Source organism: Equus caballus, chromosome 25 (genome assembly GCF_041296265.1).
Source record: "Equus caballus isolate H_3958 breed thoroughbred chromosome 25, TB-T2T, whole genome shotgun sequence".
Lineage (NCBI taxonomy): Eukaryota > Metazoa > Chordata > Mammalia > Perissodactyla > Equidae > Equus > Equus caballus.
The window spans coordinates 25,072,467-25,090,018 of record NC_091708.1 but is presented as its reverse complement, the minus strand read 5'-3'; the positions used below and the strand labels follow the sequence as shown (position 1 = coordinate 25,090,018).

The 17,552-nt window shown below is 40.3% G+C and overlaps 1 protein-coding gene across 8 annotated transcripts in view; it reads left to right on the top strand.

The window, feature by feature from the left end:
- Positions 1–17,552, top strand: part of SUSD1 (sushi domain containing 1) — a 183,105-nt gene that overhangs the window by 49,471 nt on the left and 116,082 nt on the right. For 6 of the 8 annotated variants that reach the window (XM_070251350.1, XM_070251347.1, XM_023628656.2 and 3 more), the window contains exons 7-9: positions 5,875–5,972; positions 6,820–7,006; positions 13,728–13,840. In XM_070251350.1, the coding sequence (XP_070107451.1) occupies positions 5,875–5,972; positions 6,820–7,006; positions 13,728–13,840 (398 nt within the window). The remainder of the gene's footprint in view (positions 1–5,874; positions 5,973–6,819; positions 7,007–13,727; positions 13,841–17,552) is intronic. The other 2 variants (XM_070251348.1, XM_023628658.2) reach the window with 2 other exon arrangements.

The window sequence follows — 17,552 nt, the reverse complement described above, 5'->3', positions numbered from 1 at the left end:
GCTTGACCATCTGTTTGGGTCACTTGAATTTATTCTGTGTGACCTTTTACTGTTTCCAAAAATAAGGAAAAAGGATATAAAATTGGAAACCAAGAGAGTTCAGTAGACTGGTCTCTGCCCTAATGGGACTTCTGAAAGAGTCGTCTATGCCCATTGTCTCTGTTCCCTCCCATCCCATCCCTTCTGAAGGAGAATCAAGCATCCAACAGCCCACTGTGCTATAGCTCTCTCAGTGAGGTCGCTAATGGCCACCTGACCACCACACTCATGTTCTAGTTTCGGTCTTCATTCCTCTTAACCTTTCCACGACTTTTAGCATTGTGGATCATCTGTCTGTTCATTCATCCATTCAACCAAATAATAAATATTTCAAAAATATCTGTGTCCAGGGCACTGTATTAGCTTCCAGGGATAGAGATAAACCATCTCTATCTTTGCCATCATCTAGCTTACATTTAGGAGAAAGAGACAATAAGTACTAATTACAAAATTACTTAGTTACAAATATGATAAGTAACATAGAGAAATATTGGATGCTAATAGAATACTTAAATACATAACTTTATATACATGTGTACATTTATATACACAATGCGTGCGCACGTACTACACAGAGAATCTAAAGCAAATCAAAGGAACTTTACTACCCACTCAGGCTTTGGTTCCCCAGATCCAGCACAGAGTTCAATTGGATGCTGTGGGGGCCTCTTTTTTTTTTTCTTTAAGCCAGAGATACCTAAGCTTCCTACAACTGGACAAGCCAAAGGCCTGCTCTGCCTACCTCTACCCAGGGCCAAACCTCAGATCTAATCATGATGCTGTGGGCACTCCATCAGGGGAGAAGGAGCCATGTGAGAGAAGAGAGAGAAACTGAGCTTGCCCCCAGTGCCTTGATAATCTGCTCCAGGCCCTTCTCGGGTGGGAGGTGAGGAGGTTGTGAGGGGTTGGTGGGAAGGAAGGGAGATAACTTTTGAAGAAGTAGACACTCCTTCAAATCTTCTCTTTCCTTTACTTCTTAGGCTCATACTCTCTCAGCCAACCTCCTACTCTCTTCTGTGTTGCTCATTCTCTGGTATCCCCTGGGGTTTTGGGGTGTCCCAGTGTTCTGCCATTGGGCATTCTCTATGTCCTACCTGGATGCTTCACCTGCATCACCTGCATCCAGGCCTTCAACTACCATCCACACATTGATGACTTTCAAGACTATTTTTCCACCTGGATAGTCTGTAGAGACCTCAGATTTAGCATGTTCTAGACACGATTCATTAGTCTCTTTCTTACAGACCTGGTCTGCTTCCTCTTATATTTCTTAAGAGAACAGTAAAAGGCAATCCATTCAGACTCCGGAGCTCAAAGACTGGCAGTCAGCCTAGACTCCTTGCGGTTCCTTATCTCTCACCTCCTATTGCTACTCCTTCAGAATTGTCTCATATTTTTAAATACAGTGCCCTGATTTCATCTCTTTACCTCTTGGCTGAATAACTGCTTCAATGAAGAGGCTCTTGGCTTCAGAGTCTGACAGATATTGTTTTGGGTTCTAACTTGCCTACTTACTGACTGTATGACCGTTGGCAGGTCACTTAACATCTCTAAGTCTCAGGTTTATAAAGAGGACACAGTATCTAGCTCATGGGGTTATTTTGAAGATTAAATAGATGATGCATTGAAATTATTATACATACTATCTGGTCTGTAGTAATAACTCAATAAATGTTCACTCATTATTGTTGTTATTATTGTTTCTTGCTGTTGTGAAGATGAGGACAAGTCTATAAAGACCTATCAGTGTTTGATGTATTGTACTCACTGAGTAAATGGTATTGTGTTCTTTCCTTGTGAGCTCCGGTTCTTCTGTACTCCAGAGTCCCCTTCAACATACACCAGAGTTATCTTTCTTAAAAAGAAGTTCCCATTATTTTCCTGCTTTTAGCTCTCCGTTGCTCAGAGGAGTAAGTCTGCACTTAGTCTGGCAGTCAAGTTCTTTCCCAGTCCTCCCTCTGCAACCTCACTTCCCATCTTTCCTCCTCCTCAGTCATGTGACACTTCTCCCTCAGCACTCTGGGTGTGCCACACCCTTTTACAGCTAGGCATTAGACTTGCTGTTCTGTCTGCTTAGATGTCTTCCCTGCTGTTCATCCATTCATCTGTTAAGGGCATGCCCTCCATGAATCCACTTCCCCAGGGCCTCCAGTGAGAGTTCGTGGCTTCTTTCTCTATACCCTGCCATATACTTGTGTGTAACTTTGTTGTCATTTACCTGCTCATATGTTTGCTCCCTCCAATAGACACCATGTTCCTGAGGGGAGGACTTATGTTTTGATCATTGTCATAGCCCAGAGCCTGGCACAGTAGGATACTAGGCATTCAGTAAGTGAATAGTGAATAAAGAGCCCTGGAATCAGTTCCAAAGAGAACTTACAGAAATCTTTTCAGCTATCGGTACTATTGGGATTAGGGCGTAGCCTCCTAAGTTGTCTCTTTTAAAAGGGCAGCATTGTTGTGAATGTTTAATACCTGATATGTTTATCAAGACTTTCCAGCTTATTTGTAGACACCTGGCAGGAAAAGCAACCAAACCTTGTTAAACTGCTCCTTGGGATGAAATGTCTGACATCCCTATAATCGGATCTGGGTCCCATCTGTGCAGAGAGCATGGCACAGGCTGGAGGCAGATGGCATTTTTGAGATGTCATTTGCAGTCATCATAGTGAATGGGGAAAAAGGAAGGCCAAGAAAGGAGTCTTCCATGTCTGTGTCTCCTTTCTAAGCTCTGCTTGGGTGGCAAAGGGCCCTAAGTGAGAAGGAAATTTGCTTTACTGGCAACTCAGAGAGAGGTGAGAGGTGGGATGTTCTCTTTCCTTCTGGACCAGGCGGTGAGTTGGTTTCAGAGGGCTGTGTGAGCGAGCAGGGGAGTCCAGAGCTCTAGGCTTTGAAGGGCAGCAGAGAGGCAAGGGGCCAAGAATATTTGGGGCTTTTTCAAGCTGATAAAAGACTGGTACCAGCATCATCTTTATGCTACCCAAGGGGGTGAATGGATAGGATCTTTGCTTGTCTTAGGGTACGCGTGTCCACAACTGGAGTATTTCTTTGATTTCAAATTATCTGTGCTCTGGGGGGAAGTACTGCTGAGAGACCTAGGAACGCTTTAGACAGCCACAGGTGATCCTCTCGTGTCCCTCCAGGGGTTTGCCTGTTTTCCTCTCTCTGCCTCCATTTATCCCCACTTACTGATAGCCTACCTGGGCATACCCAAGACCAGGTAATGTGGGACGTACAGTCTCATGATGCTGCTGATGGGATGCTTTTGTAAAGATGGAAAGTCTTCTGTGGGCAAAGGGCTCCGTAGTCCAGGGTCTTTCTGAAGGTGGCATTGGTTCTGAGTACAGGAGAAATGAGTTGACCCTACAGGTGCCTAAGGTGTAGGTTCCCTTTCCCACTTGGAGGCTGAGAAGAGATTGACTAGAAGGGAGGGACGGGAGCTGAGCTGAGGAGCGCCATTTTGTGAGATAGAGAGTTGGCTTTCTCGCCCTTCTTGATGGGAGTCTTACCTTGGGTTTCCCAAAAAACAGAGCCTGAAGCAGAGCACTTGTATTTCTTGTACAATAGGGAATGATTTTGCCAGGAATCAGGAGTGAGGGCTGAGGTGAGTAAGGCAGAGGAGGAAGGAGAGCCAATATAAAGATGCCTTGTTGCGCTGGGTCCGCTAAGTACAGGTGATCACTCCTTCTGGGCAACAGCGCCCTGAGAGGTCTTTGTGGGACACTTCAGGGGGAAGAAGAGTGGGGGGAAGATTTATCCACTATCTCCTGTCCCCATGACGTGTTAATCCCCCTGCACTTCCAGATTGCATGCGCTTGGGTGTGGGCACCCCAACAGGGAAGCCCCAGAATGGGAGACAAGACACAGTCTTGTCAAAGCCCATGTAGGGGTGGCACAAATAACAGCTGAGGCTGAGAGGTTCTAAAGAATCCTTAAGGGCTGCCTCATTCAGTGGGAATGCGGAATATTCCCGTATGGTGAAATGAGGATCCCCTCCCCCAGGGATGATGGAATGGTAGCTTCTATCTGCAGGGAATTTTACTCTTTTTGATGCTATTGTCAATGAAATTGTTTTCCTAATTTCATTTTTGGATTGTTCCTTGCTAGCATACAGAAATGCAATTGATTTTTGTAACTTGACCTTATATCGTGCAACCTGGCTGAACATCTCTCTTAGCTCTAATAGTTTTTTTGTGTGAATTCCTTAGGATTTTTTTTATAGACAAGATTCTGTCATCTGGAAATAGAGAGTTTTACTTATCTGCGGGGAATTTGATTTTAAATAGATAAAAAGCTAGATCCTTGCCCTCTTCCCATCTGAACAATTTCCTAGGTGCTTAGCTGGGTCCAATGGAAACTGTGTAACCTCATGGAACCAAGACCCTAATACAGTTTCCCACGTTGCCAAATTCATTACACGAAATACATGCAGAATATTTAAAAGAGACAGAACAACTTGAAGAAATCGGTGACTTCCTGATGGATCAGGATTAAATAGCTTCAGTTAAAGGAATCCCACAAGTATCCAGGGACCTTGTGCAGAATTTATTTAGTTTACCCGAAGCTGTTCCTGAGGAATGGTGCTATGTGGTGATGCATGTCATTTCCCTCTTGGGAACAGCAGTGACCTGAAAATAGGAGTGCTCTGTCAGCCGGGTGGGATGAAGGAGCCAGGACAGATCTTACCTGTGCAGCTGCTGGGGTGATTCAGGGCACGGCTCTGTGCCACCTTCCATCCCACATGAGTAGAACACCAGTGGCATCCAGTGGCCTGTCAGACCAATGACAGGTTGGAATTCTTGCTGTACTCAAGCAGGACTCTTTTCCTCCAAGTCAGGTAGTGGGCCAGGCTCATTCATGAGGAAGATAAATTGGGTCATTGGCCTGGAGTAGCTTGAATTGCCTGATGTGGTTTCTGAGTCAGAGCATGAATAGTGATCGGCAGAGATATCAGCTGGGCAGATAAACTAAGTCATGCCCTAGTTTGGTGGTTTCTTACAAAACCAAACATACTCTTACTATGCCATTCAACAATCTCGCTCCTTGGTATTTACCCAAATGAGTTCAAAATTTATTTCTACACAAAAGCTGCACACAGATGTTTATAGCAGCTTCATTCATAATTGCCAAAACTTGGAAGCAACCGAGTTGTCCTTCCGTAGGCGAGTGGACAAATAAACTGTGGTACATCCAGACAATGAAATATTGTTCAACACTAAAAAGAAATGAGCTATCAAGCCATGAAGAGACAAACAGGAACCTTAAACGCTTATTACTAAGTGAAAGAAGCCGGTCTGAAAAGGCTACATACTGTGTGACTGCAACTATATGACATTCTGGAAAAGGCAAAACCATAGAGACAGTAAAAAGATCGGTGGTTGACAGGGGTTGGAGGGGAGGAGGGATAAACAGAGCGTTTTTAGGGCAGTGAAAATACTCTGTATGATGCTGTAATGATGGATATGTGTCGTTATACGTTTGTCCAAACCCATAGAATGTACAAGACCAAGAATGAACTGTGATGTAAAGTATGGACTTTTGGTGATAATGATGTCTCAGTGTAGGTTCATCAATTGTGAGCAAATGCACTATTCTAGGGGGGGATGTTGATAATGGGGGAGGCTGTGTATGTGTGGGGGCAGGGGCTATGTGGGAATTCTCTGTACCTTCCCCTCAATTTTGCTGTGAATCTAAAACGGCTCTTTAAAAGAACAGTTTTAAAAGAAACAAAAAAAACCCCAAACTAAGTCATGCCCTTCAGTGTCCTTGCCGTTAGGATTTCTCCAAAGCCCATTGATGCGTTTTGTGAACGGACCCTCTCTTTTTCCATTTTAGAAATAATTACAGAAATTAGTGATGTATCAGTGTTTAATAATACCTGTGTGAGGTGGCAAATAAATCCAGGAAGAATAAACTCCAAGATTGTCTATGTGGTAAGTAAAATAACCTACTTTTTCCTGCTGGGGCAGAAATAGTATCCTATGGGAACATGAGTTGGAGGGACTAGCTTCTGTAAGAGCTTCTCAGTCTAATTGCTTCCAATCCTCTTGTCCTTTTAAAAAGTGATCAGAATTTTTAAGATATCTGGATTATTTTCTTTTACATTTTGTGTTTAATGCATTTGTCATTCAACAGGGTGTATGCGTGGGGATGTGTTTATATTTGGCATCATCATTATCGCTTGTTCCCAAGCACTTGTATTTCACTCCCCCGAGTATTATGCTAGAAGCATCTGCTGACTTGGTGACAGGATGCGGCGAGTGATTCTCGGGTTGTGACTGCCTCCCTTGACTGCTGGTCATTGGTGAGCAGGACAGCACTCCCCAGAGAGACTCCTCATTTTTCGTCACTTCTTAGGGTTTATTGATTCCTGGGCTGATCAGACTTCCTCATCAGATACCTGATAGCAGAGGCTTACCTTATTTCTTTCCCCCACGTGTGCAGTGCAGCGTGAAAGGGGATGGGAGGAGAACAGGATCCAGCACCACAAAGTCTGTCTCAGTTGTTTTTTTTCTTTTTTTCTGCTTTTTCTCCCCAAATCCTCCCAGGACATAGTTGTATATTTTAGTTGTGGGTCCTTCTAGTTGTGGCATGTGGGATGCCACCTCAGTGTGGTCTGATGAGTGATGCCGTGTCTGCGCCCAGGATCCAAACCAGTGAAACCCTGGGCCACCAAAGTAGAGTGTGCGAACTTAGCCACTCGGCCATGGGGCCGGCCCCATGTCTCAGTTGTTTTAACCAGAGTCATGGTGGGGTCTCTTGTCTTTTCCCCTTGCTAAGATATACATAAAAGGACAACGGTTGGATCCGATGGAGTCAGTTCATGAGGAGACAGTCAACTTGACCACAGACAGCAGGACCCCAGAAGTGTGCCTAGATTTGTACCAAGCCACCAACTACACCGTGAGCATTTCCACTGCCCCCCCGAGACGCTCTGTGCCAACCACCATTGGGTTCCAGACAGCTGGTAGGTAGAGGGGAAGTCTCATTTCCTCCAAGAAAATACTCAGCACAAGATGTGGGGAAATGTGCTTCAGAGTCAGCTGGGTGGGAGAGTTCATAGTTGCTGTCTGAGATTTGTAGCTAGGAGAATGTAATTGCTCCAGGGGTCAGAACCAGAGCAGGTCTAGTAGGAGAGATTCCTATTCTCTTGGTGCCAGGCTGAATGGGCACTGCTGTATTGTTTCTCAGCTGGGTCCTCTGGTTGAAATAGAAGGTAATAAGAAGGCATGTGGAAGAGGAGAACATTAGGTGACAATTCAGCCAATTCTCAATTATCCAAGGCAATAGAGGGCAGCCACGTGGCCTATCTTCGGTAAGAATCTCAAAGTTATTTGACTCTTGCCTATGAAAGAGGAAGAACCAGGGAAGCTGACCTAGCAGCTTTACATCCAGGATGGAAACTGACCCCAGGACTGATGGGGGTGGGGAATCAAGTTGAGAGTGGGCAAGTGAACGGGGCAGGGAGCCCTAGGATGCAGGAAGGTAGTATGGTGGGTGAAAAGAAAAGTGAGCAGGAAGGAGCTTCAAGAAGTAGTAATGAACCTCACTGCACAAAGTTATCACATGGATTTTTATAATAACGTTGTGACAATTACAGTAAGTTTTTTTCATAATTCTGGTTATAGGGTGTCAGGACTAATTAAATACCTTATAAGCAGACCTTGAGAAGCCATTGGTGCCATTTATTATTTTGCGGGAGTTGAGGTAGTTCTCAACTAGTTGTTTGATGTCCCACTTCAGAAAATATATCTCAGCCTTCAGATATTTCTGCTGCTAGGAACTGGGAAGTGACACGGATTTGGCAGAAATAATAAAAAAGTCTGCCGATCTTAATATAAAGCCAACTACAAAGTTACACAAATTAGGTCCCAGGATACTTGTATATAAATAAAATGATATCTTTCTAAGTAAATAATGTGTAGGGAAAGATATTGTCAAATTAATGTGGTAACTAATTGGAGAAACTTGCTCAAAATTAATAATCAACTGCTGTGGATTTATTAGGAATATGTCTTCTTTAAAAGATTATCCCAGGACTTCCAACTCATCTGTCACTGTTCAGTCAGAGTGACAGCTTGCCGTTCAGTGTCAGCTGTTTTCACGAATATCCAATTACCTCCTCAAGTTAATTTCCACTGGGAAAAGCGCGGTCTTTGGGGTCAGACAGACCTGGTTTTGCATCTTAACTCTGTGTTGAAGAGTTGGGTGACCGTGGCTGAGTTTTTTAATATCTCTAGACCTCTTTCTTCTGTCTGAAATTTTAAGTGGAATTGGATTAAATTCACAAGTTAATGTAGTGAGAATTGGGAATTTTATTGAGTCATTCCAACTGGGAACAAGGTATGTTTCTATATTTACTCACTATCTCCTCAGGTTTTGTCTTTTCTGTTTTTTTATGATCTGTTGTAAAGATTTGTCATGCTCTCCCCCTAGATCCTGCACATTTAGCGATCTGATTTCATTATTAGGGTTATGCTAGTTCTCTTAAAATGAATTGGGAAGTTTTCCATATTTTGTATGCTCTGGAAAAGTTTATATCACTTTGGAATTATTCTCTTCCTTTAAAGTTGGACACATCTGCTCATAAGATCTTTTAAATCTCACCCCTTTTGAGGGAGAACTCTTTGATTTGTCAATTTCTTCTTTGATTGTTTTTTTTGGTCTGTTTATGTTTTCCACATTTTCTTGAGTCAATTTTTATAATTTATATTCCCCCCCCCCAAAAAATATCCATTTGGTTGAGATTTTAAATATGTTAACAGAATGTTATATGGAATATTTGTTTACACTGCCTCTGGGGTTATAGGTTATATAACCCCAGGTTATTTCAATTCCTAATTTTTTCTCTCTCTTTTTAAAAATCGGTTAGCTTAGCTTGGGTTGTCTGTTTTATTACTGTTCTTTTCTCCAAAGAATAAACTCTTGGGTTTTTAAATTGTTTTTCTTTTTTCTATCTCATTAATTTTCCCCCTTAAGTTGGTTATATTGTTCTATTACTAAATTCTTGAGTTGAATACATAATTCAACTTATTTCCATTCTTTCCTGTTTGATAATAAAAGTCTTTAATGCTTTTTTTCCCTTCCGGATTTGAGCTTTGGCAGAATTCATTAGGCCTTGATACTTGCTCTCTTTATCCTTACTTTCAAGGCATGACATAATTACTATTCTGATTTTCCCTTTGATTGCAGAATTATTTATGAGTGTGTTAATATATGTTCTGTTTATCTTTACTTTCAAAGCATTATATAATTGCTATTTTAATTTCCCCATTGATTGAAGGATTAATTATAAGTGTGTTATACAAGTGGTAGGTTTTTTTTTTTTTAACATTTACACTTTGTTGTTAATTTCTAGTTTTATTACACTTTGGTATTGTTTGGAGGAATTTCTTGACATTTTCTTGGGGCTTACTGTTTGGCAAAGTTTTGTGATGATAAGGCAGAGTGTTTGCTTGTAGGTAGAGTAAGATCTAGTCTTAAATCAACTCTCTGAATCAGGTTATTCACCACTTACATTTTGTTGTTGTTTTTTGCATACTTGGATTGCCATTTTTCTCAGTTTCTCTTAGAAATTCTAATTGCTTTGTCTCACACATTTTAATGCGATGATATTTATGTTCATGACTGATATCTTAGTTGTAGATTCTAACTTTCACTGGTAACAAATGGCTCACTTTTTCTTGTCAAATCTTTTTTGCCTTGAATTATACTTTGATGGTAATATTGGTTTTTTTGCTTTCTTTGTGCTTCTATTTGCAGGCTATGCCTTGGCCCACTTTTGTTCTTAAAAGCTCTCTGGATAATATTGCTGTAGATGTCCTCTAGGAGACAGCTTCTACTGCAGACTTTCTGAGAACAGTTTTATTTTGAGTAGATAAGCAATTTACATTACTATTGTTGGTGATACGATTTTCCTTTCTTCTGTCATCCTATTTTAGTTTTTTGCTTTTTTATGCTACTTTGTTATGTCCGTTGTTTTCCATCTTTTTGTCCCACAGATTTCCTTTTTCAGTGATTCAGACAGTAGAGGTTTTGCTTTTATTCTACGTTACACATTAATAAACAAAACAAAACAAATCCTATGTGAATGTGTATTTCTCTGATTACCAGTGTAAAGACAGAACTAATGCTCACTTCTCCCTGAATAAGATACGGAAGTTAGAGTTCTGTAGTTTTTATTCCTTCCTCTCCTGCTTCCCTTATGGGATTGGCTTAATATGGCATTTTATTGCCAGCTTCTTATTTTTAATAATTTTAAACATGTATTGCGTCTTTACAGAATTCATTTTTATCTTGATTTATAGCAATATTTATAACAATTATTTAAACAATAATTTGTTTAATTTAAAACTATGTTTTAATGGTTTTTCTGCTTACTACCAGTCCTTTCACACCAAAGCTTCTCTATTTTTTCTCTGTTTTTGTCTCTCGCTGCACAATGATTTCTCTCTTTCGCTCACTGAGGAGTGGGGTACTTTCTGAGCCCTTGATTATCTGAGAATGTCTTTTTGTTGTCTTCACAAGTAAATGGGAGCTTGATCGAAGAAAAAATTCTTGGGCCGTAACCTTTGTTATCAGAATTCTGGAGGCATGTTCTATTGGCTTTGGGAATTTAAAGTTTCAAAAGAGGAATTTGAAGAAGATGTGATTTAAAAAAAATTCCTATGTGGATAATCTGATTTTTCAGCCTCAATATCATAGAGGCTTTTTTATGCATGAAATTCAAGACTTTAATCATTTATTCATACACATGGTAAATGTTTATTGACTACCTACTATGTGTTTGACGTTGTTTTAGGCTTTGGGAATTCAATAGTGAATGAGACAGAAATCCTTTCTTTCATGAAACTTCAGTCATGGGTGATATAAACGTTAATGTTTTTCACTAAGTTTTCCCTGTAGCCTGTGAGTTTTTGGGTCTTCAGATTTCGGTCTGTCTACATTAGGAACGTTTTCTTTCATTGAATCTCTGATTATGGGATTTTTTTCATTTGTTCTTTTGGCTCTTCAAATGCTCCTATGTGGAATTTCTTGTCTGTCTGCATTGGTCTGCTATTTTCTCCTTTTTTATATCCATGTCTTTTTCCTCTGCCTTCTATGAGTATGTAGCAAGTTTGTTCTCTACGTGCATTTATGCGTATATGTATTGACATTTCTCATCTTTACTATTTTAATGCACTTTCAATTCTGTTGTTGCACTTTCATTTCCTTTTTTTTCCCTCACCTCCTTCCCTTTTTATTTCTGCCTCTCTCAACCAGGTTCTTCTCTGCAATTGCATTTTTTTCTTATCTCAGCCTTTATCTGTTTGAACCTATCTTTAAAATTTTTTGCTGAAAGTACAAACAGATGTTGCCTTGTTTTATCATTACTTTGCTCAGTATTTGCCTCCTAAGCACGATCTCCCTCTTCTTTTTTGTAGAATCATTTCATAGAGGTTTTTTTTTTTTCTTCTAGATCACTTATCCTTGGGAGATAAAAGTTTTATCTGGGTCTGACATTTCCCTCATAATAAAATGGACGGCATTCCCTTTGATCTTACTTTTTATTGGGTAATGTTAGTACGCTTATTTCAGATCTCATCTTGAAGGATTTACTGCTGGTTGGACGATGCAGCCTCCTTTGGGGAGCAGCTGTGGGAAAGCCCACTGCCCTGAGCTTTCTTCTGAGCACTCTGCTGTCCTGACTGGTGAAGCTGTTGCTGTTGGGCCAGCTCAGCATTGCCTGCCTTCATTATGGTTCTGTAGCCTACAGAGGCGGCAAAGAACCAGGTCCCTCCTTCTGTCAACCCAGGCTCTCTGTCAGGTGGAACCTCCAGGTCCCTTGGCCTCCCCTTAGAAGTCCTTTCCTGTGACTGATCTCCAGTATGCTAAGGAAGGGTTATTAGTAGTCGGAGTAGGAGTAATAGTAATAGGAGTGCATATGTCCTGGCTGCCTATCAGAATTGCCTGGTGAATTCAGAAAAAATACAGATGTCTAAGCTTTACTTCAGGTCTGCCGTGTCTGGGTGATGCAGATGTGCAGTTAGGATTGGGAACCACTGAGCTAAATGGCTCCAGTTGGAACACTCATCACTTATTTGTCCTGTGGCCTGTCCTTGCTTCCAACCCCCATCACTGTGGGTACCAGTCCTTCCTTTGAGACTTTGAGACCATAATCTTTTGCTTGGAAGGCATGTTGCACAGTAGCTCTCGGTGTCTTGCTTTCTCCTAGTCTCTTTCACGCTGTGCTAAGCAGAAACATGAAGATGTTTCTGCTTTGTGTATGGCAACCAACCCTTCTTTCCAACCCAGATGCAAATTTTGACCCATTTTTACTATTCTCAGTCACTTCTGTGAGGACTGGGGGTGGCAAGTGGGAGCCATATGCCTTTGTTCACAGTGCCATCTCTTCTTGAGTTCAGACTATACTGGCTATAAGTGGGAAAATCATATTGAGATGGGAACTATGCAGACACTACTTTGGCTGTATGTTCTGTTTGTGTACAGACATATACATATATGTATGTAGTTTTTCTTACATACGTATATTTGCCTCAAAATCATATGCATGCATGTGGCAATTTTTTTATCTGATGTCCTTATGAAATCTTTAAAATAAAAGTTGTGAAGATAAAGGACAGCACATATGATAGATAGGTCTTCAAATTCTCTCTCATAACCATATTTTTACATTTTCCAATTATAGCCAAGAATATTTTCTTCCAGCTAATTGCCTTGTGCTGCATATGTCAGGGATATTTAAAATGCTGTGGACAATTCCGATTTTGAATAGAATAATTTATTGTTATCATTATTACTTCTCAGGTAGCAAAGACTCCCGTGGGAGAAATACACATAAAAGATAGTGATAAAAAGCTTCTCTCTGATAGGCATTTAAACTTTTTCTCATTCGTAGAAAATGTAAAGGCTCGTTTGTTAGGAAATTTGCTTTTCCTTGAAAATTAGCCGTGGTACTCCTGGATTTTCTGTAAGCTCTGTATTTATTAAGTAACAAACCTCTTCTTTTTAATTACATTAAGAAAATAGACCACTGAAGGAATGTACTAGACTGAAGAGGCGTGAAGTGACTTTTTTTATACAGTGGTTGGAAGAAGTCTGTTCTTTGATTATTTTGCTCAGTAAAATAATGAGTAAAAATAATTTTAGTCATCTGAGTAGCTCTTGAAATACTGTCTGCTCTTGAAATACAAAAATCTTGCCTGCTCGTCTACTTTCTGGTCATCTTCTAAGTTGGAAACACCTGCTCTGAGAGTTCAACTCCCATGGTGTTTGACTTTTCTTAACCTCTTTCTTTATTCTTAGACTTTCTGGCTATTGATATACTTAGCTTCGTGACATTTTACTTATGGATTGTTCAACTGATAGGATTACCTTTCTAAAAATATCACAGCTGTATTAGTTTACATGATTCCGTTTGATTCTCTCAACAGCCTGTGATGTAAGAAAAGCAAAGTGGATTAGTTGATTTCACAAATAAGGAAACTGAGGTTCAGAGAGGTTAAGTGACTTAGCTGAGGTCACGCAATTCACAAGTTGCAGAGCCAGGACTTGAAGCCAAATGTATTGCTCTTGCTGTTAAACACCCCGTTGGCTCTCTTAAGATCTCAGAGTTTCGATTGTACTTGGCCATGATACATTCTGGTAAAATGATGCAGCCTTTCCATATGTTTTCTCTTATCTTTTAGAAGAAGACGATCTCTTAGAAGACGATGGAACTTTCAATATTTCAATATTTAATGAAGCTTGTTTGAAATTGAACAGGCATTCTAGGAAAGCTGGATCAGAACGAATGTACCAAGTAAGATCTCTTATGCTATCCATCAAAGAATTGTGTCACTTAAAAATTTGGGTGTTCTCCAAGAGAGGATCCAAAATTTTTAAAAACACTGACACAATAAACTTCTAGACAGTTTGATTTTATTTCTAGAGATGGATGTGAGACGTGAGATGGATGCGAGTGAAGGACTAAATGGAAGGAAGACACTGTATTTGGTGACTTGCTATCATTTTCCCTGTCTGGTATTTCACATGTGTTATATTTTATTTTAGTGCATTTAATAGTTATAGCTTATTTTGTCATCAAATTCACAATTGGATGTGTATTTTTAAGAAACTCATCACATGACTACTGGTCCACATTTAACTTGACTTTTTAAAAATCACAAATCTGAAGTAAAATTATAAGTAAATTCAGGCAGGAACTTAGATTTGTTATTTTTGTGTCATTTTTAGTGCCTAGCAAATCATCTGGCAGAGTAGACTAAGTATTAAATTCAAATCCATTCATTCATTCATTGACCATTTACCAAAAGAAAATCAGGTATTTGGACCTCGAATTTTCAATTCAAATTAATATAAATATACAAGAAAACAGACAATGGCAATATGGTATAATAAATGCTTTGATAAAAAGTAAAGAAATGGAATGGGAGATTGTATATATGTGTCTGTATGTCTAGGTACAATTTTTTTAACAAGAAGCAAAGACTATGCTGAATCATAGAGAGTGAGTAGGAATTAACCAGATAAAAGATGTGGGGTGCGGGTGAGAAGGGCATTGTGGACAAGTAGGGGAGCGTGTTGGATAATAGGGAACATGGCTCTCTTGAGCCATGAATAGAGAAAGCAAGGGAAAATAGGAAGAGATGAAGCACAAATCTGAGCAGTGGCCAGATCATGAAAAGCCCTATATCCTGTAATTTTGAGTTTGGATCTTATTTTGATGTCTATGTGGAGCCACTGAAGAATTTTAAGCAGGTGAGTGAAATATTCAGCTCTTCATATTAGAAAGAACACAGGGGCTAGAAACATATTCAAGTACCCAAATAATTTAATGTAAGATACAGATAATTTTTTCAAGTGAGTACAGAAATAAATGGTTCTGGGACAATTGGTTAGGTACTTGGTTAAGAAAATATATTTTCCTTACTTCGTGTCTTACAGTCAAATGATACAAGAGTTAAATTGAAAAAAAATTGCAACTTTTCTAATATGTTAGATAAAGATTAATTTAAGTAACACGTGAAATACTCCTAACAAATTCATTGGAAAAAAGTGAACATTCAAAGGCAGCTTGCAAAAGAGAATGTACATATTGCCAAAACACACATGAACACATTATGCCTCACTAGAAAGAAGAAAATAACAAACCATGAGAGACCCTGATTCTTCTATAAACTTGGAGAAAATACTGTTACACACAGTACATCTGTCAAACTTGTATCTATCAACAACTTTTAGAAGTGTACTATAATTAATTATTCAGACATACACAGAAAGAGTAAGCTGTTCTCTGAAGCTTTATTTGTAATAGAGGAAATTGGAAACATCTTAAATGTCCATCAGTAGAGGTTTGGTTTGGGGCTGGCCTGGTGGCGCAGCGGTTAAGTGCGCACATTCCACTTTGGCAGCTTGGGGTTTGCAGGTTCGGATCCCGAATGCGGACATGGCACCGCTTGGCAGGCTATGCTGTGGTAGGCATCCCACATATGAAGTGGAGGAAGATGGGCATGGATGTTGGCTCATGGCCGGTCCTCCTCAGCAAATAAAGGAGGATTGGCAGCAGATGTTAGCTCAGGGATAATCTTCCTCAAAAAAAAAAAAACAAAAAAAGAGGTTTGGTTAACTAAATAATCATGCATTCATCTGATTGAAAACCATGCAGACTTGAAATACGTTCACTTCACCCTGGACAGCATCTGCTGCTGTTGACCAGACATTCCCACTGAAATGGTCTCTCTTTCTCCTGTTAGTTTGACCCCTCTCCATTTCCTGCACAAGATTCCCTTCCTCTGCCTTTCCCTTAAATTCGATTACCGTCAAGGTTGTGCCTTGCTTGTTCTCTTGTCATTCTGTACCCCTATTTGGGTCCTCTTACCCAATATCTTGACTTCCTTAACTATCTCCATGCTGGAGGCTCCTACATCTATTTCTTCAGGGCTAATCTATTCTGTAAGCTCTAGGCCCTGTACTCCTTGACGAACTTCTTGTGCTTTCTTTCGCGTTGTGTCTTCACGTATGTGACCCTTCTACCTGCAGTGTCCTTACTCTACCTGGCTAACTCATGCTTATCCTTCAAAGCTCAGCTCAGTCATCTGAGCTGGAAGGTCTTCACTGACCTCCTGCCCGAAATGCTGTTCCTGCTATCTGAATGGTTTTTCCTACCCTGAACTTTCACATCCCCAACTCACCTGGTTAATGCTAATTTCTCCTTCAGTCCACAATTAAGATAGAGAAAGCTTCCTTCATCCCCAAAGAGGAGGGTCAGGTGTCCCTCCAGAGCGCTCCTGCAGCCTCACGTGTTGTAACACCTATCTCTGGGAATTTTATTTGCCTGGATACTTATGTGTGAGTTCCTTGAGGTTAGGACCTGTGTCTTACTTGCCATTTATACCCAACACTGTATACTCTAGTTGGCAAGTATAGCCACTCTATCTATTTATAGACTGAATTAATGACAGAGAAAAAACTTTGTAATACAGTTAAGTAAAATGACTATATCATAAAATCATGCATACAGCATGATTCAAAGTTTGTAGCTAGAAAGTAATTTTCTTGTTTATAGACTAAATTACATGGAGTTTAGGATGAGACTGACTTTGTAGAAATGCAACCTACATAGCTGTGAGGTTTTCTCTAGCAGATGGCAGCAGCCTGAATGTAGAAGTGGTGAGTCAAACATCTGGACTGACCTGGTGTTCTGAGTTTTCTAGAATGAGTGGAATTGAGAACAAAGGGGCAAGGGTATTGAGCGTATTGGGCAAGAGAAAAGTGAAGTGATAGACAATGGTATCTGATATAGATGGGGAAGATGAGGATGGGGGTGGTGGAATACTGGTAGAAAATCAAGAGTGAGGAAATCTTGGGGGGTTTCTTGAGAGAGATCAGGCATAGTGGGGGTGAGTAGTCCAGAAGAATAGGGGATTGCAAGATTGTGGTGGAGCAGCTCTGAGGGTGATACAGTCTGGGATGTGGCCATGGATATGAGTAGCTAAAGTGGAGTGGAGAAACTTCATAGTATTGAGCTCAAGGAACTCTGAGGCCAAGTTTTGATGGCTTATCTATAAGGACACTTAAGTTACCCAAGAGAATGCTAAGAATTAGGGGAGAGAGGACTCACCTAATAAATCAGTGTCTGGCTCTCTGGTCATGGAAGAATGACTGTGATAAGGAGGCATAGAGGGTAATATAGCTAGTGACATGAGCATCAAAGGAAACTCTAAACACATGGACGTGCAGCTAAAGCACGGGTTGATCAAGAACTGATTATATTACTTCTGAGACTTTCACATATGTTTTCCCTTATAAATGCCTATGTTACATATGCATCTTGAGTTGGCAATGGATGGAGTATTATTGGGTTAACAGTGTGTGTGATGACTCCACGGAACAAAACCTCTTTTCCCAGAGCTCTGATAGGAAGGATCGAGTGAATACCTTTGCCCAGTTGCTTTGAATGCATAATTTGGAATAGTCTTCATAAAGTTTAAAAACTCTATTCCATGAGTCTT